General features: G+C 48.4%; 1 protein-coding gene across 1 annotated transcript in view; it reads left to right on the top strand.

Moving 5' to 3' along the window:
- oca2 (oculocutaneous albinism II) overlaps positions 1-2,651 on the top strand; it is a 707,523-nt gene extending 704,872 nt beyond the window's left edge. Inside the window, exon 23 of the mRNA XM_085999552.1 lies at positions 2,054-2,651. Within this exon, the coding sequence (XP_085855678.1) occupies positions 2,054-2,141 (88 nt within the window). The 3' untranslated portion in view covers positions 2,142-2,651. The remainder of the gene's footprint in view (positions 1-2,053) is intronic.
- Positions 2,652-20,227: the final 17,576 nt, after the last annotated feature.

The following is a 20,227-nucleotide window of genomic DNA, read 5'->3' as shown; positions in this document are numbered from 1 at the left end:
ATACACATAAATAAAGGAATATATACATAACACGCAAAGGAATATATACAGACATACATACTTTCAGAAGCTCCACGATAAGAAATATCTTCCTCCGCAGCCTGTGGAGCAACTGTACCCATGCTTTTTTCATGTGTAAGTTGTAATGACTGGACCTCACTGAAAGCATTAATGAAAGCGGCGAATTATACTGCGCACGCGCTGCCTGTGCAGTCGCACGCGTTCTGCCTCTGAACCTTTCGTTCAGAGGACAGGAAATGCCGGTTTTCCCCACATGCACTGTGAATGCTGAAAACCGGCATTTCATCCGGCCAGATGCGTAAGTACCCCGACCGTACTAGCGCATTTGGAAGGGAATTACTGGGCCAACATTTTACATGTCAATAAAATAAAAAATTTAACAATTGCACGACTTGCCCCCTCGCATCTGCGACTGAGGGCCCAAGGAGGTGCATTGCGCAAGAGGTCATCATCGTACATATCCTCACACTGTTCCCTTTGGGGAACTGTATGAAGTGGTGGAAGGAGTTATGGCCGTGATTAACGCTCATTCCGTGACCGTAACCATCTTTGAACCAGCCATTAGGGTGGTTAGTCCTATGGCGGGAGGGTTTTACGGGCTCCCACAACCCATCTGAGGGGGGGGGCGCCACCAACACCCACGGACGCAAGTATCCCGCTGGATGTCCACCCAGAATTTAAAGTTGGAGCTCCGACTCCACTTGCCGGGACTGTCTGGAGTGGGGTTCAAAACCCTACTCCTTCTGGCCCAGCGGCGGGGATGCTTACTGCTACGCAAAAGGCCCACTCCGCACAAAAGGTGACACCCATACGTTTCCTGCGCCTTTTCCCTCCCCGTGACTGGAGCCCTATGCTGCCATTTCACGTTGCTAATTGGATTGGGCCTTTGTCATAGCGGTAGGATCCCCGCCGCTGGGCCAGATCAGGGTAGGGTTTCGAACCCCGCTCCAGACAGTCCCGGCAAGTGGAGTCGGAGCTCCGGCTCTAAATTCTGGGTTGACATCCAGTGGGATATTTGCGTCCGTGGGTGTGGGTGGCCCCCCCTCCTTGTATAGCTTGTGGGAGCCCGTAAAACCCTCCCACCATAGGACTAACCGCCTTAATGGCTGGTTCAAAGATGGTTACGGTCACGGAATGAGCGCTAATCATGGCCATAAATCCTTCCACCACTTCATACAGTTCCCCAAAGGGAACAGTGTGAAGACACGTATGACGACGACATTGCTAAATAAATAAATGGAATTTAAAAAATTCTTTTAGGGCTTTTAAAAGTCTTTAAATTGCTTTAATTCTCTTTAAAACTACTTCAGATTACTCAAAATAATGTAAACATTTTAAAAAGTTTATAAAAGTTACCAAAATCTTCAAAAAACTTCCAAAAACCTATTTAAACTGCTGCTTTGCATGTAAAAATCCTTAGCAGCTTGACAGAAACATTGGGGGCGTGTCCAGTGAAACTGAGACCTCAAGGGGCGTGTCTCACTTACACTGCACGCTCCTGGCTTCGCGCTGGCTGCACTCCTGGGCGGCGTGACGTCATACGCTGCCCGGGAATGTGCTTTCTATTTCTGCAAGTTCAGGCGTCCCAGAAGCTGATCGGCACGAGCGCGGGGTAAGTGCAAATACGGGGCTTGCACGCGCTGCAAGCCCCGTTCTGGAATTTCTGGGCTGTTATGTTGGAATTTGAATTTTGTTACTTTTAAGAAAACAAAAAGGTTACTGTAAAGACAGGCTCTGTATGTTAATTATAGAAATTTTGCGTTAATATACTATTAAACTAAAGGGGGAGGAAGTGTAATGTATACAACATTGAAGGGACTACTTTGTTTTCCGGATGTACATCCTTAGTTGCGAGCATATATAACAGACGCGTATCGATTTGTACAGTCAGTGCCGAAGTTCCAGTTACCCAGTAAAGATCACTTGAAGTTACTCTCAGTCTCTGCTGCTTTATTATTTTATGTAGTTGTGTATAGCGGTACAAACACAACACTGCCATTAATTATTTTTTTCCTCCTTAATTTCCTTTCAGGTTGGGCTTTCCCATGATGCTTGTTTCCACCACTATCGGGATGTGCTACCTCCTCGTTGTTCATGTTGTGCTGGGATGGAACTCATGAACTGACCTCAGAAAGAACAAAGGGAGCACCGTCCTTGGAGGATGGTGTTTATTTTCAACAACTTATGAATCAAGAAATGCTGAGCAATCACTGCGAAGAGAACCTGCTGTTAAACTCACGAATTTAAGCCACTGACAACAGACAGGTGCTTTTGTGACAATGTTCCAGCTCTGCCCTGTACGCAGCTACAGACTGCAACGAACAAGAGTGTGACATGTGCCAACAAACCACCACAAGGGAATATTCTACATACCAAAAGCACAGATTGCTCTAGTATTTGTACCAAGTGTCTATCTACACAAGGGCAAACACAAATCTCATCAGAATTGATAAATTGTAATTGGTTCAAAATATTCATATACTTTTGGACACTTTCCCTCCCAGTGAACAACCAGCCAGAGTATTAGTGCTCGCCTATTCGGCAGTAACTGAAGTTTATACCGATATAGCAAGTAAGTGCAGATTATTAAAAAGAATGAATGTATTCTCAAAAATTAAATAAAACCTATTCCTGCAACCAAAATTGTCATCAATCTGCTTTCATACAAGACCCCGTTCATCCAACACAAAAGCAAAATACTGCGGATGCTGGAAATCTGAAATAAAAACAGAACATGCTGGAAATACTCAGCAGGTCTGGCAGCATCTGTGAGGAGAGAAACAGAGTTAACGGGCAGGATTTTCATTGGGCCGTGGAAGCGGGATTGGAGGCATGCGGGGTGTTAAAGTCGCGAAATCGGGGGGGGGGGCATGAACCCATCCCGCCCCCAACCCGCCTCCATGCCAATTTCAAAGGAGGCGGGTACCCGCCCCGCGCTGGGACCCGACCCCGCGAGGCGGGAAGTGATTAGTGTCAATTAACTGCCTGTTAACAGGTAGTTAACAGGCAGTTTTTAGCCTAATCCCTATTTTTAATGCTGAAGTGTGGGATTCCCGATGGCTCCAAACCACGCCAACTTTGCGAGGCGGGCCGTCGGGTTGAAGGACTTGGAGGGGTCGAGATGTCCGGTGTTCAGGTGAGTGATGTGTGCATGAGTGCAAAGGTAAGTATGTTTAAAGAAGTTTAAATTACCTTCACTTACCTTTACAGCCTTCCTTCCTTTAGATCTTGGGAGTCCCTCATCTCATCGGCACAGAAAGCAGAATGGCTGCGAACTGTCAAAAGTGACAGCCTTCAGCTTTCTGTGCAGGAGAGATTTCTAACTGAGTTTGTGGAGAAGGACTCATGTTAGAAGTAAGACTGTCAGTGTTTGACAGCTTCAAAGAGCTTTCAAACACTGATATTTCATCTGTCAAAACCTCTTGACAGATGAAATTTCAGTCTGTGACATCACCTGCTGCCGGGTGGCCCCTAATTGGCCTGCTGAGCCTGCTGGGTGGGCTCAACAAGGTCAATCAAGTTAAAATCGCGTGGATTGGCCACATCTCGATGGAGGCAGGACAACAACCCCGAAAGTTGTCGTCCCACCTCCATCACGTCCCCTGAATGAAAATCCAGCCCAACGTTTCAGGTCGATGACCCAGTTCATTTAAGCCGGGCAGCGCAACTGATTCTATTTAAAGGAGGTCCGAGCGGGAAAGGGGTTTGGGACTCTGCTGAGCTTCACCGGGTGGCCAGTGGGCTCACTGCATTCGCCGCCTGCCCGATGAATAGGGGCACATGAAACCCCGCCACCCGCTCCCCTATAGAGAGAAAGGGAAAGTATGGGGGGGGGGGAAGAGAGAGAGAGAGAGAGAGAGATTACATAAAGAAAGAGAGAAGAAAGACATGCATACAAAGAAAAAGATCGAATCCGTGTGAGGCAGAGAGCGAGGAGACTGGATCAAGGAGCAACTTCTTCAAAGGAAGAGAGTTGGAGACGAGACTAATTTTGATCAGCGGCATGAGTTGAAACGTCCATGTTCTACCTTTCTCAACACGTCTAATACTTCCAGCTGGTTACTATGACAGCAGGCTGTACAGTTGGCAAGCGTGGGCTCTCTGACACTATTTATAAATAAGAGTCTGGATTAAACTGCTGGTAGCAGGAGCAATTGCCGACCGTTACAGGTTGAGAGAGCAGCACAACAGCACTTTCATAGAAACAGAAGATAGGAGCAGGAGTAGGCCATTCGGCCCTTCGAGCCTGCTCCGCCATTCAATGAGATCATGGCTGATCATCCAAATTCAGTACCCTGTCCCTGCCTTCTCCCCATATCCCTTGATCCCTTTAGCCTCAAGAAATATATCCAACTCTTTCTTGAATATATTTAATGAACTGGCCTCCACCGCCCTCTGTGGCAGAGAATTCCACAGGTTCACCACTCTCTGGGTGAAGAAATTCCTCCTCATTTCAGTCCTAAATGGCTTACCCCTTATCCTTAGACTATGACCCCTGGTTCTGGACTCCCCGGCCATCATAAACATCCTTCCTGCATCTAGTCTGTCCAGGCCTGACAGAATTTTATAAGTTTCGATGAGATCCCCTCTCAATCTTCTAAACTCCAGTGAGTATAAGCCCAATCGACACAACCTCTCCTCATACATCATTCCTGCCATCCCAGGTATCAGCCTGGTGAATCTTCGCTGCACTCCTTCCATGGCAAGAACGTCCTTCCTCAGGTAAGGCGACCAAAACTGCACACAGTACTCAAGGTGCGGTCTCACCAAGGCCCTGTACAACTGTAGCAAGACATCCTTGTTCCTGTACTCGAACTCTCTTGCTATGAAGGCCAACATACCATTTGCCTTTCAAACATGCTGCTGATTTAAAATAAAGTTTCCTGGTATAAAGCTACAATACAACCCGTCCTCTGACTCACTGCGAGCAATGCCATACGTTTCACCACTATTCAACCCTGGCCCGTTGCCCTCGGTAGGTCACAATCCTCATTCTCACACTCCCAGCCACACAGTGAGCAACTATTGCATCCCATGGAGTATTTAATCTTTCCTGCCTATACTTATGTCCCTAGAATTTTGTTTCCAGTCAGGTATTGGTCCAGTTTCTTCTGCTTCTTCGGGAGTCTGTTTCACATATATCGCCAGCGTGCGAACAAAAACCTTCTCATTTCTGGTCTCATTTGAGGCATGTTCATTTTAAACGTCTGTCCCACAGTTAGAACATAAGAAATAGGAGCAGGAGGAGGCCATTTGGCCCCTCGAGTCTGCTCTGCCATTCAATAAGATCATGGCTGATCTTCTACCTCAACTCCACTTTCCCGCCTGATCCCCGTATCCCTTGATTCCCTTAGCATCCAGCATTTACAGTCCAAATCGTGCATACGCCTACATCACCTCTGCCTCCTAGTACTTTTAAAGATTGATTCATGTCCCGCCTCAATTACCTTTTCTCCAGTTGAAAATAAATTCAGATCTGCTAGTTTCTTATGCCCCTGGAACCTAGAAACATTCATGCTGATTTTCTCTTATCCTTTTCCATGCGTTAATGCCCTTTTGGTCATTATTACATTGTTGTTTGTGGGAGCTTGCAGTGCGCAAATTGGCTGACACGTTTCCTACATTACAACAGTGACTACACTTCAAAAATAAAAGCACTTAATTGGCTGAAAAGCACTTTGGGATGTCCTGAGGATGTGAAAGGCTCTGTTTAATTCAAGCCTTTTTTTCTTTTAAAGGTAAGGGGGGAGAAATTCGGTTGGTTATGGCCTCCAGCTAGTGCCTGGCGGGGGTGCTAACGGGGCGCTGAGGCAGTAGTGCCACACGCCAATTTCGGCCCCCTGTAGTGCTGCTGCTATGAGTTAGCGCCGGGGACCTCAGCGCCAGGCACATCAGCGAGTGTGCAATGCTCACTGGGTGCCCGATCTGCCAAATTGAGTATCACCCCCTGCCTTAGTGCCTCGCCCCGACAGCGACAGGGAGAGGAGGCGTGAAGCAATCAGTAGCCGGCTCCAGGGGCGCTACTTAAAGGGATCATGACTAATGAGTCTCAGCTCTCAGGTTAGTGCTGTTTCACTGCTTCCTTGTCAGTTTGACATTGTGCAACAGTTTAAATCAGTCATTTAAAGGTTGTTTAGTCTCCGGAGTGTTGTGGCTACTAAAAATTAGTTACATTTATTCTCACAAAATATCAAAGTGCTGCACTTCCTTACATTAATGGGAACTGTACTGGCAGTCAATGTCGCCCACCAGGATCTACTGCGGAGTGAGTGCAGGCAGCGAGGAAGATTGGAACATGTGGGCAGAGGAATGTTGAGGGCCATCAGGGCTCTCAACAAGGATGCCTTACCCTCTGAGGGTATTCCGACAGCAATTCTCCTACCTCCAAATAAACGAGGAGCAGTGTATTAGAAGGCTCCGCTTCAGCAAGGAGGTGGTCACAGTACTTTGCCACCTCCTGCAACCAGACCTCCAGCCTCAGATCAGGGCAACCATGGCTCTCTCAGTGGCAGTCAAGGTCACCGTCGCCCTCAATTTCCAGCCTGCAACGGGATATAGCGAACATCTCGCAGTTCGCCGGCCATCGCTGCATCCGGGAGGTCGCAGAGGCGCTCTATAGTGGGAGAAGGGGCTACATTTCCTTCCCCATCACCAGAGAGAAGCAAGACGAGCATGCATGTGGCTTTGCCAGGATAGCGGGATTCCCCATGGTGCAGGGTGCCATTGACTGCACCCACGTGGCTTTGTGGGCACCACATAACAATCCTGAGATCTTCCGTAACCACAAAGGCTAACACTCACTTAATGCCCAGTTAGGGTGTGACCACAGACAGCGAATCCTCAATGTCAATGCCTGCTATCCTGGCAGCAGCCACGATGCCTTCATCCTGCACCAGACTGGTGTGCCAGCACTCTTCCAGCCATCACGTCAAGCTCATGGCTGGCTGGTTGGAGACAAGGAGTATCCGCTCTCCACCTGGCTCATGACTCCCCTTCGCAACCCCAACACTCCTGCACAGCACTCATATAATGAGAGCCATGCTGCCACCAGGAACATCATTGAGCAGACCATCGAGGTGCTCAAGCAACAGTTCCGCTGCATTGACCATTCGGGAGGAGCCCTCCAGTACTCGCTGGAGCGGGTGTCCCATTTCATTGTGGTCTGCTGCATGCTCCTCAACTTAGCCATCATTAGGGCCCAGCCCTTGCCACCAGGGATTGCGGGACCACCTCAGGAGGAGGAAGAGGGAGAGGAGGAGGAGGATGAGGAGGACAAGGAAGATGAGGAGGAGGAGGAAGAGGAACAGGAGCGAGGGAGGAGGCAGCCAATCAATCGGCCTTCTGGAAGGGCGGTCCGTGACCGCCTCATCAGACTGCGGTTCTAGTAAATTCAACCCCAGATCCCCGTTGCTCACCACATCCCCATCATCCCATCCCTGTCGCAGGCCATCTCACAGCACACAGCTGAAATGAGAGACAGCACAAAATTATCTGAAGTCAAGTAATAAATTTATCAATAATCAGGGAACGGGGGGGCGGGGAGGCTAACGGGGCAAAAAGCACCTAGGGCCGGGCGCGGTGCCGCTAACACCGCCCGCCAAATTCAGGGGGAGGTTAGCGGTAGCCAATAGCGCACCGAGGCGCTGCACCACCAGCGAGGACGTCTCCGCTGTGTGCAGCACCTCGCTCGCGCCCTGGCCACCAACTTGGCTTGTGCCCCCGAGCTACCGCCGGATGATATGTCCGACAGAGGCAGGGTGCCGTGTTTGTGGCCGTGGCAGCGCAAATTAAAGGGCAGGTGCCGGGCAGCCATTTTTTTTGGGCTGCCTGCCAGCACCTGCTCCCTCTCGCTTCCTCCTGCGGGGTGCCAGCTGCGATCGGTCAGCCCGGCAGTCCTCTTGAGTGACGGGCTGTTTTCCCGGCACCCCGCTCCCTGGTGGTCCAGCAGGGCCCCGGTGCGCACTGCACTAGGCCCTTCCCCTTTAATCAGGGGAGGGAGGCCTGTAATACGTGTCGATGCGCTTGGTGCTGTTGCACGTAGCGCCGTGATATTGAATGGTAGCACCCCAAGAGGGAGGGGGAGTGCTTCCAGTAATGCCCCACTTCCTGCTTGGGGCCTACCACTCAATTTCTGGCACAGGGGCGCTAACTTTATCGGGGTGCTAAAAGTAGCGTCTGGCAAAGTTAATGCCCCAAAGGGGGCGCGACCCAATTCTTCCCCCCACATCTTTACAACAACAATATTTACTATTTACCCTTTGTGCAATCCCTTAGTGCCTGTTGTTACTGTGCCTTTGCCTACTCTGATGCTCCTATGAAATGTTGGCCCATGGCTGCAGCACAGCTGGTGGAAGGCTGCTGAGTGTCCGTGCGTGAGTCTTCAGATGGCCCTGCAGGACGCCCTTGATCAGCTCTGGGCCTGGAAGGCCCGGCTGTAGACTGCACCACCTCAGCATGGGCGACAGCAGTCTGGGCTGGCTGGATGACAGGCAGCGACAAAGGGCAATGGCGGAGTGGCAGTGGTGGGAGCAGGAATGCTGTCATCCTGAGAGAGGGCAGCAGATTCCTGCTCCACTGACCCACTGCCACTCCCCCAGGGCAGCACCTCAGTATCCCTAGCAATCTGTTGGAGCACAGATTGCTGGCCTGCTGCGACACCGTGAAAGCCCCGGTCGATGGTGGTAGACCCAGCCACAATGGCTTCAGATAATGAAGCAGTCTGTGCCCGCATGCAGCAAGGCCTGCGCAACATTCAGGCTTGGGCTGATAAGTAGCAAGTAACATTTGCGCCACACAAGTGCCAGGCAATGACCATCTCCAATAAGAGAGATTATAGTCACCTCCCCTTGACATTCAATGGCATTACCATCATCGATTTCCCCTCCATCAACATGCTGGGAGTTACCATGAACTAGAAACTTAACTGGACCAGCCACATAAATACTGTGGCTACAAGAGCAGGTCAGAGGCTGGGTATTCTGTGGTGAGTGACTCACCTCCAGACTCTCCAAAGCCTTTCCACCATCTACGAGGCACAATTCAGGAGTGTAATGGAATACTCTCTACTTGCCTGGGTGAGTGCAGCTCCAACAACACTCAAGGAGCTCGACACCATCCAGGACAAAGGAGCCCACTTGATTCGCATCGTAAACATTCATTCCCTCCACCACCGGTGTACCGTGGCTGCAGCCTGTACCATCTACAAGATGCACTGCAGCAACTTGCCAAGGCTTCTTCGGCAGCACCTTGTTAGGTCCGTGTGTTAATGGAGACACGGAATGCAGGAGTTGATTTAACAAGTGTTTACTGAACAAAGTCTGGAGGTGAACTAACGACACAAGACGCTATACAGGCTTATATACCCGAGTGGTTACTACCGGTACTACAGTATACAGGGGCTTCAAAAACATAGTTCCTCTTTGTGGTGAATGTAACCTGTTCCACCTTAAGAGAACTTAAGCCTGTTCCACCTTAAGAGATGTACTACTTTCTCTGGCTGCTGTATACGTAATACCGGTGGTGACCACACCGGTATATAAGCACTGTGTAGTAATATTGTATTCAGTATAGTCCCTACCTCCAACCAGTAAAGACCTGTTGAATTTACTCTTGTAGTCTGTGTAGTAATTATCACTATAACACACAGACTTAACAGTGGCGACGAGTCCGATTCTTACCCTGCGGCAGTTATTTCCACGGCGGCTTCGTCCACAGACAGGACGTCGAAGAGAGGTTTCCACCCTCATCACCCTACTGGAAGACACGTCGAGTGGCAGGCATCGAGAAACCGGAGTACAGAAGACATCCTGACCTCGAAGCCTCCATCAGCGACTGTCAGCTTCTTCTTTCTACCTCGGTGGTGGGTAAGCCGGGCAGCGACGCGACAGAAAGTCAACCGCGTTGGCTGTACAGACGGGGCTGGGAAGACGGAGGAATAAGGGCGGTGAGATCGATCGCGACCGGAGATAAGGGCCGGGCCGCTTTCGAGCGAGAGGCGCAGCGCGGGGACATCGATTGCGACCGGAGATAAGGGCCGCATTCGGGCTAAAAGGCGCAGCGTCTGGGGAAACTGAAGGCGCGAGAGCCGAGGTGAAGCGGAGACAGCATCAGGGGACGGTTGAAGACCGCCAAGCGCGGGAAAACCGCCATTTTGTGGGCGGAGGACGACAGCAAGAGCGGGAAGCCGCCATCTTGGATAACATAAAATACAATAAATTGCAACGATGCCTAAACATGGGAACATTAATACCTTTGATAGTGACATCGAAGATTGGGCCATGTATGTAGAACGCATACAAAATTATTGTAAGGCAAATAAAATTCCTGATGCAGATAAAGCACTAACATTATTAAATTTAATGGGTGCGAAGACATACGGGCAATTGAAACACCTTGTATCACCAGATGAACCGGCGGATAAGACGTTCGAGGGGATTGTTACTGTCCTGAAAAATCATCTAAACCCCACGCCGCCGATGCTAGCGGAACGATTTAAATTTTACGACAGAAGGCAGCTGCAGAATGAAAGCAATGCTGAATATTTGATGGAATTACGTAAGCTAGCAAAATATTGTCAGTTTGGAACGGGACTGACAGAGGCACTATGAGATAAATTTGTGTGTGGTTTATTTAAACAGGATACACAAAAGCGACTGCTCGAGGAGAATGAGCTGACGCTTGAGAAGGCGGTCACTATGGCAGCAGCACACGAAGCCGCAGCGAGAGGCACGGCAGTAATGCAGCTACGGTCACCGGAACTCGGTACAAACAAATTGGGTTTGAGTTCTGTCAAATGCTTTCGTTGTGGAAAGACAACGCACGATCAGAACCAGTGTTGGTTTAAAAACCAAGAATGCAGAACGTGTGGCAGGCTTGGCCACATAGCTAAAGTATGCCGGTCAGGAAAGAAGACCAGCAACAAAAAGTCACCGCAAGGAAAATACGCAAAGGTACACAAGGTGACAAAGAACAGTTTGACCGAACAGAAGTCAGATTCAGACGCTAGCAGTAATGAACTGGATAGCTTAAGAGTACACAACGTTGGTAAGGATGCAGATCTCCAGACAATTTGGGTCACTCTTCAGATAGCAGGAGTCCAAGTAAAAATGGAATTGGACACTGGATCGGCATTGACGGTCATGAATAAGAAAGATTACAGAAGGTTATTCCAACATATTCCCCTACAGGATACGGAGATTATATTGAAAACATACACGGGGCAAAGAGTGTACCCCGTCGGAAAAATAGAGGTAGAAGTGGTCCACAAGGGCGAAGAAAGCCAAGTAATGGACTTATATGTGCTACCTGAAGGAGGTCCACCACTACTAGGACTGGAGTGGATTAGGAAAATGAATATGGACTGGCACTCCTTGAAGGCACTAACGGTAGATTCCGGGGAAACAGATGTCAAACCTAAACGATTGTCCAGAATATTGGATGATGCTAAAGAGGTGTTCCAGCAGGGACTGGGAACACTGAGAGGAATTACGGCAAACATCAAGATTGATGAACATGCACAACCAAAATTTTTTAAAGCCAGACCGGTACCCTATGCAATACGACCTACTGTTGAAGCGGAACTGGAAGCACTAGAACGTTCAGGTGTACTGTCTAAGGTAGATTGGAGTGAGTGGGCTATGCCCATTGTTCCCGTTATGAAACGTCCTGCGAGCAACAAGCCAGGAGATCCAGGGAAGGTTCGCATCTGTGGAGATTTCAAAATCACCGTTAATCCGGTGCTTCACACGGTGCAGTATCCGCTTCCACGGATTGAGGATATTTTCGCTTCATTGTCTGGCGGGAAACACTTCACCAAGATAGACCTGGCGCAGGCGTACTTGCAGATGGAGGTTGAGGAAGAGTCACGCCAATACCTCACGATCAACACGCATCGAGGGTTGTACCGGTACAATAGGCTGGTTTTTGGAGTGGCATCAGCTCCAGCAATTTGGCAGAGGGCCATGGAGCAGGTATTACAGGGAATTCCAGGCACACAATGTTACCTGGACGATATTCTGATCACAGGTGATGGTGATGAACAACATCTCGCAAACTTGGAACTGGTGCTCAACAGACTGAAAGAGTATGGACTTAGAGTAAATCGGCAGAAATGTGAGTTCTTCCAGAAGCGGATCTCGTACTGTGGCCATGTCATTGACCGGGAGGGGCTTCATAAGTCTCCTGACAAGATTGAGGCAGTTGTAAAGGCTCCCGCTCCGGAGAATGTCTCTCAGTTGAGGTCGTTTCTAGGATTAATTAACTATTACCATAAATTTCTGCCAAATCTATCCACGGTACTGCACCCGTTAAACGCTCTTTTACAGAAAGGGGTACCATGGGAATGGGGCGAAAACTGTAAGAAGGCATTTCGCAAAAGCAAAGAATTGATCACCTCAGAGGAAGTGTTGGCTCACTTCAACCCGACACTGCCTATTCGGTTGGCTTGTGATGCTTTTCCATATGGTATTGGGGCAGTACTCTCACACAAGTTGCCAAATGGCACGGAAAGGCCAGTCGCGTTTGCATCCAGATCATTGACCTCCGCTGAGCGCAACTATGCGCAGATCGATAGGGAGGCTCTTAGCCTTGTATGGGGAGTGAAGAAGTTTAATCATTACCTGCAGGGCCAAAAATTCACACTTCTGACAGACCATCAACCGTTGGTATCCATTTTTAACCCTAAGAAGGGTGTTTCGGTGATGATAGCGCAGCGTCTCCAGAGATGGTCTCTTTTCCTAGGGGCACATCAATATCAAATAGAATTCAAAGGTACAAAACAGCATGGCAATGCTGATGGGCTGTCGCGCCTGCCACTACCTGAAGAAGAAAACACGACGAAAGTTGACCCTGTTGAGTTATTTCACTCGACCATCATCAAGTGTTTACCAGTCACCAATGCAAGTATTGAAAGAGAAACCAGGAATGACCCGACACTGTCCAGAGTCTACGAGGTGACTGTAAAAGGATGGCCAACACGGGGTGATCCTCTGTTACTGGCATTTTCGGCAAGGCGAGACCAGCTGTCCGTCTGCCATGGTACCTTGATGTACGGGACAAGAGTGATTATTCCTCCCAAGCTAAGGGAAAGAGTTTTAAACGAACTGCATGAAGGTCATCTGGGGGGAGTTAAAATGAAAAGTCTTGCTAGGGCTTATGTATGGTGGCCGGGTATTGACCAACAGATTGAGGAGTTAACGAAAAGCTGCGCTGGGTGCCAAAAAGTGCAAAATGCACCTCCGATAGCACCGCTACACCCATGGGAATGGCCTTCAGCCCCATGGCAACGCGTACACATTGACTTTGCTGGTCCATTCATGGACTCCATGTTCCTAATCGCGGTGGACGCACATTCCAAATGGCCAGAAGTCATCAAGATGAATACCACTACTTCAGAAAAGACAATTGCGGTGTTAAGAACAATATTCGCAAGGAACGGATTACCAGAACAGATCTGTTCGGACAACGGACCACAGTTTGTATCGGAAGAATTCCGACAATTCTTAAAGAAGAATGGAGTAAAACATTATACCTCTGCCCCATATCATCCGGCGACAAACGGGTTGGCTGAAAGATTTGTCCAGACATTCAAAAAGGCAATTAAGGCCATGAACGATGATCAGATTCCACTGCAACACAAGGTCGACAAGTTCCTGATGTCATATCGAAACGCCGATCATGCAGTGACTAACCAAAGTCCTGCCATGATGTTTTATAACAGGAGGTTGCGGTCCAAGTTGGACTTGTTAAAACCAAATGTGCGGAGGGAAGTGGAAAACAAACAGTTTCGGCATATTAACAACAAGACCACTCGAACTTTCGACGTAGGACAACCAGTGTTGGCAAGGGGCTATGGAAACGAAAAATGGCAGTCCGGAACAATTCGGGCCAGACAAGGACCTCTGATGTACACAGTAGATATTGGTCATAATGTGATAAGGCATCATGCGGATCAACTGGTAGAGTCGAGAGCAAGGGTCGAACCCATGGTTGTGACAGAGACAACTGTGGAAGACGTTAATGAACCTGAAGCATCTACCTCGGCAGGAAATGTACTTGATGATGATGACACCCAATACATTGGAAACCAAATAGAGGAGGCACCTCAACAACAAGAATCAGAGACTACTGAGAGGCGTTATCCAAGCCGCATCAGAAAGCCTCCTCAGAGACTGAACCTTTGAACTGTTATACCTGAAGTTATATATGTATATATGTTATTATGTTATGTTAAATGGGGATATGACTGTTAAGCTAAAAAGGGAGGATTGTGGTGTATGTAACCTGTTCCACCTTAAGAGAACTTAAGCCTGTTCCACCTTAAGAGATGTACTACTTTCTCTGGCTGCTGTATACGTAATACCGGTGGTGACCACACCGGTATATAAGCACTGTGTAGTAATATTGTATTCAGTATAGTCCCTACCTCCAACCAGTAAAGACCTGTTGAATTTACTCTTGTAGTCTGTGTAGTAATTATCACTATAACACACAGACTTAACACTCTTAAAGGTACATACACTACAATTCCTCCCCTTTTAGATAAATAGTACATAACATTTTAAGTAATCATTAAATAAAATTTTTACAAGAACAATAATATACACATTTGCTGAAGTTAATCAATTACAAATTCAGTCTCTCTGGAGGCTTCCTGACTCGGTCCGGATAACGCCTCGGTGGTGTATAGGTTCTTTTGGCAAGGTCGATTCGGCTTCAATGCCAGTGTCGGGTTCATCTGGTTTCAGTATCACCGGATCGGAGGTAGATACTATGGGTATCTCTGTTTCATCACTAGGCGTATAGAGTTGTGGTGTAGGTTGTCCTTTTTCGGATGACTCTATGATCTGGTCAGCATGGCGCCTTATTATGCTTTCTCCAATGTCCACGGTATACATCAGCAGTCCTAGTCGTGTGCAAATAGTTCCAGGCTGCCATTTCTCGGTACGGTAGTCCCGGGCCAAAACTGGTTGAACTATCTGGAAGGTTCTAGTTGGCCTTTCATTCATGCTTTGAAATTGCCGGTTTTCTACGTCCCTTCTGATGTTTGGCTTGACCAAATCCAGCCGGCATCTTAGGCTTCTATTGAAAAACATCATGGCGGGGGTTTGGTTTGTAACCACGTGTTGCATTCCTGTACGCAAACAAGAAGTTATCTACCTTATGTTGTAGATTTATGTCTTCATTACCCATTGCCTTTATGGCCTTCTTGAAGGTCTGGACAAACCTTTCAGCCAATCCATTGGTGGCGGGATGGTATGGGGCGGACGTGTAGTGCTTAACCCCATTGTTTTTTAAGAACTTCCTGAATTCTTCGGATACAAATTGCGGTCCATTATCAGAACAGATCTGTTCAGGCAGCCCATTCCTGGCAAATATGGTCCTTAATACTGTGATGGTTTTTTCCGTGGTGGTGGAGGACATCTTTATTACCTCCAGCCACTTGGAGTGTGCATCCACCACGATTAAGAACATTGAGTCCATAAATGGACCAGCAAAGTTGATATGTACCCTTTGCCATGGAGATGAGGGCCACTCCCATGGATGTAAAGGGGCTTGTGGTGGGGCATTTTGGACCTTCTGGCATCCTACACAGCTCTTGGTCATTTCTTCGATGTCTCCATCGATACCTGGCCACCACACAAACGCTCTGGCTAAGTTCTTCATTTTCACTCCCCCCAGATGCCCCTCATGAAGCTCCTTTAGCACTCTATCCTTGAGTTTGGGTGGAATCACCACTCTGGATCCACACATCAAGGTTCCTCAGCACACTGACAGCTGTTCTCTTCTTTGCGAGAATGCTGGCAACAGTGGTTCGCCATGTGCTGGCCATCCCTTCACCGTTAAATCGTAGACTCGTGAGAGAGTCGGGTCATTTCGCGTTTCCTTTTCAATGGTAGAATTTGTCACCGGTAGACATTCCACTATGGTCAAGTGGAACATCTCCACTGGGTCCACTGTAGGCGCCTCTTCCACCGTTGGCAACGGTAGGCGCAATAACCCGTCAGCATTCCCATGCTGTTTTGTTCCTTTGTATTCTATGTCATATTGGTGTGCCCCTAGGAAAAGGGACCACCTCTGTAGCCTTTGCGCTGTCATAATGGGAACGCCCTTTTTAGGGTTGAATATGGAGACGAGGGGTTGATGGTCAGTCAACAAGGTAAATTTTTGTCCGTGTAGGTAATGGTTGAATTTCTTCACCCCCCACACCAGGCTGAGTGCCTCCCTGTCGATCTGGGCATAGTTATGCTCAGCTGAGTTCAATGAGCGTGACGCAAAAGCTATCGGCCGCTCCGAGCCATCAGGGAATCTATGCGATAATACCGCTCCCACGCTGTAAGGGGATGCATCGCACGCCAGTCTGATTGGCAGTGATGGGCTGTAATGAGCCAACACTTCCCTGGACATAATCAAGCCTTTGCATTTCTGGAAGGCACGTTTACAGTCTTCACTCCATTTCCAAACTACTCCCGTTTGTAGCAGTGAGTTAAGAGGGTGCAGAACCGTCGACAAGTTCGGTAAAAATTTATGATAGTAATTTACTAATCCCAGGAACAACCTTAATTGTGAGACATTTTAAGGCGCTGGGGCCTTTACGACCGCTTCAATTTTTTCAGGTGACTTATGCAACCCTTCTTCGTTAATGACATGGCCACAATATGATATTTGTTTCTGGAAAAATTCGCACTTGGGGCGATTTGCTCGTAGGCCCCGTTCTCTCAGCCTTGTGAACACCTGCTCCAAGTTGGCAAGGTGCTCGTTGTCGTTTTCTCCTGTTACAAGGATGTCGTCTAGGTAGCATTGAGTCCCCGGAATCCCTTGCAGGACTTGCTCCATAGCTCTTTGCCAGATAACCGGAGCTGATGCTACTCCGAAAACCAGTCGATTGTACTGGTACAGGCCTTTGTGTGTGTTTATCGTGAGATACTTTTTAGAGGCCTCCTCAACCTCTATCTGTAGATATGCCTGTGTTAAGTCAATTTTGGTGAAACGTTTCCCTCCGGATAGTGAGGCGAAAATATCTTCTATCCTCAGAAGAGGATACTGTACCGTGTGAAGAACTGGGTTTACAGTCACCTTGAAGTCTGCACAGATGCGAATTTTTCTCTGTTCTTCAGATTTATCATTATTCAACGTTTTCTTCATGACCGGGACGATGGGTGTTGCCCACTCGCTCCAATCTACCTTGGATAACACGCCTGCTTTTTCCAATTTCTCCAGCTCTGCCTCGACGGCTGGACGAATTGCGTATGGCACCGGCCTTGCCTTAAAAAACTTGGGAATTGCCGCATCTTCCACTTTTATTGAGGCGGTAGCGTCTTTCAGGGTTCCTAGTTCCTGTTGAAACACTTCTTTGGCGTTAGCCAAGATTTCTTTTAATCGTCCAGGTATGACGTCATCATCGTTTTTTTTCTTACTGGTCACCGTCAGTGTCTGAATGGAGTGCCAGTCTAAACGTATCTTTCTGATCCATTCACGTCCCTACAACGGTGGACCACCATCTTGCAGAACGTATAAATACAACTTCTGTATTTCCTTGCCGTTGTATACAACAGGCACCCTTATTTTCCCTCTGGGGTATACTTTCTGCCCCGTATATGTCTTCAAGATAATGGATGTGTCTTTCAAAGGTATATGCGGAAATAGCCGCTCGTAATCCCGTCGACTCATGACGGTCAGAGCTGATCCTGTATCTAGCTCCATTTTGACTGGGGACCCCGCTATCGTGAGGGTAACCCAAATGGTCTGGTAATCTTCTTTGGCAAGTACATTATGTAATTTGAGACAGCTTAGTCTCTTGTTTCCGGAGTCGCTATCGCTCTTCTGGTCTTCGGAGTTACTGTCTGTCATCATTTGTACCTTTCTGTACTTTTCCTTATTGACCTTTTTACTGTCAGTGGATTTCTTTCCAGATCTGCATACATGTGCAATGTGTCCCATCTTTCCGCATTGCCTGCATGCTTTGTCCTTGAACCAGCAGTCCTTCTGGCCATGGGTGGATCTGCCGCAGCGATAACATCTCTCGAAACCCCGTGTCATTTCATGGGTGCCGAAGTCCTGTGGCTTTTGCTGTATCTCTGCAGCTCCTCTTGCTGCTGCTTCGTATGATACAGCCAAACTGAAAGCCTTGTCCAGTGTCAAATCTTTCTCAGAAAGTAGTCTTTTCTGTGTTCCTTCGCTTAGGAGACCGCAGATGAATTTGTCTCGTAGAGAATCTGCCAGTCCTGCCCTGAATTGGCAGTGCTTTGACAGCTTTCGTAATTCGGTGAGGTAATCAGCGTTACTTTCATTCTTGTGCTGATTCCTCCTGAAGAATTTGAATCGTTCCGCTATCAGCAGCAGTGTTGGGTTTAAGTGCTCCTGTAAGGTATCAACAATCTCCTTAAAATTCTTGTCCATCGGTTTGGCTGGAGTGATCAAGTTTCGTAACAGCCCGTATGTCCTTGCGCCCATCAGATTTAGAAGTACCGATGCTTTTTTATCATCCACTACTTCATTCGCCTTGCAATATACCTCCACTCTTTCCACATATGTGGTCCAATCTTCTATATCACTATCGAAAGCAGTAATATTGCCAGTCTTCGGCATCTTGAAAATCTAAACTGGCGCTTCCCGCGCTTTTCCTCCGTCCCTGATGGATCAAAATGGCGCCTCCCACGCTTTTCTTTCTTCCCCGCCGAGTTAATATGGCGCCTCCCGCGCTTTCCCGCCGCTGCTGCCAACGTTGTTCTCCACGGTTTCCGTTGCGACCTGCAGCTTTTCGCAGTATTTCTATTTTTTTTTATATATATATCTTCAATAGTTTCTCCGTTACTTGGAGAACCGTTCCCGTCGTGGAGCGGACCCTCTGGGACTTTCCCCTCCCTCTGCTCGGTCTGAACGACAACCTGCTTTGCAGCACCGGCCGCGCCCTGAGTGCTCCACTCTCTCTCTCTCTCTGCTTCTGCTTCCCGACTCGCTGCCCGGCCCCGTTGCAGAGCCACCTGATCGAGCTCTGGCCCGCCGCAGCCCCAGGAAGGATCAGTGCACTACCTGCCACTAGCCCGTTTAGCTGCTGAAACCACAGTTTTTTTTTTCTTGCTTCTGGCTTCGACCTTCGTCTGAGGAAATGATCTCCTTGAGGTGCTGCCGAATTGCAGGTAAGTTCGTTTCTAACTCGTCGCCACTGTTAGGTCCATGTGTTAATGGAGACACGGAATGCAGGAGTTGATTTAACAAGTGTTTACTGAACAAAGTCTGGAGGTGAACTAACTACACAAGATACTATACAGGCTTATATACCCGAGTGGTTACTACCGGTACTACAGTATACAGGGGCTTCAAAAACATAGTTCCTTTTAAAGGTACATACACTACACACCTCCCAAACCCGCGACCTCTACCACCTAGAAGGACAAGGGCAGCAGGCGCATGGGAACACCACCACCTCCTAGTTCCCCTCCAAGTCACACACCATCCTGACTTGGAAATATATCGGCGTTCCTTCATTGTCGCTGGGTCAAAATCCTGGAACTCCCTCCCTAACAGCACTGTGGGAGTACCCTCACCATACGGACTGCAGCAATTCAAGAAGGCGACTCACCACCTTCTTAAGGGCAATTAGGGGTGGTCAATAAATGCTGGTCTTGCCAGTGACGCCCATATCCCGTGTGCAGTAACCTGGGAGGTTATGAGTAACCTGATCCACCAGGTGGTGCTGTGGCAATTGCTCTCCTGAGTTAAGTCTGATCTGTACTGTTGTACTCTTCGTTTTTGCTGCCTCATGGCAGAAGCTTTTATGTGCAAGTGTTGATTAAACCATGTTAAGGAGTTAACCTGTGTCTGTCTCCATCTATGGCCACCTCAAGATACCACATGTGGCGACGAGAATAAAGGACGGAAGAGTTTTGGAGTATTCGGAAGAGGTGCTCGGGTTGGTTAGCAAAATAGTCGGAAAAGCACGAGGCTAGGCCGCGGGAGTCGAAACGGAGTTTGATTTTTTGGCTAAAGTGACCGGACTCCAAGGATGGCAGAAACGGTAGGCTCCGTGGCACCTTTTGACAGCAAGTCGCAGTCTTGGGAGGAGTATTGTGAAATACTGGGCCATTTCTTTATGGCAAACGAGGTGGAAAGTGCTGAAAAGAAAAGGGCCATTTTACTGAGTTGTGTGGGAGCGCAAACCTATACACGGATGAGGAATCTGCTGAGCCCGGAGCGGCCAGGAGAAAAA

Source organism: Somniosus microcephalus, chromosome 10 (genome assembly GCF_052327205.1).
Source record: "Somniosus microcephalus isolate GS21.2 chromosome 10, FLI_Smic_1.0, whole genome shotgun sequence".
Taxonomy (NCBI): Eukaryota; Metazoa; Chordata; class Chondrichthyes; order Squaliformes; family Somniosidae; genus Somniosus; species Somniosus microcephalus.
The sequence above is the reverse complement of the archived record's forward strand: the minus strand, read 5'-3'. Positions and strand labels throughout refer to the sequence as shown.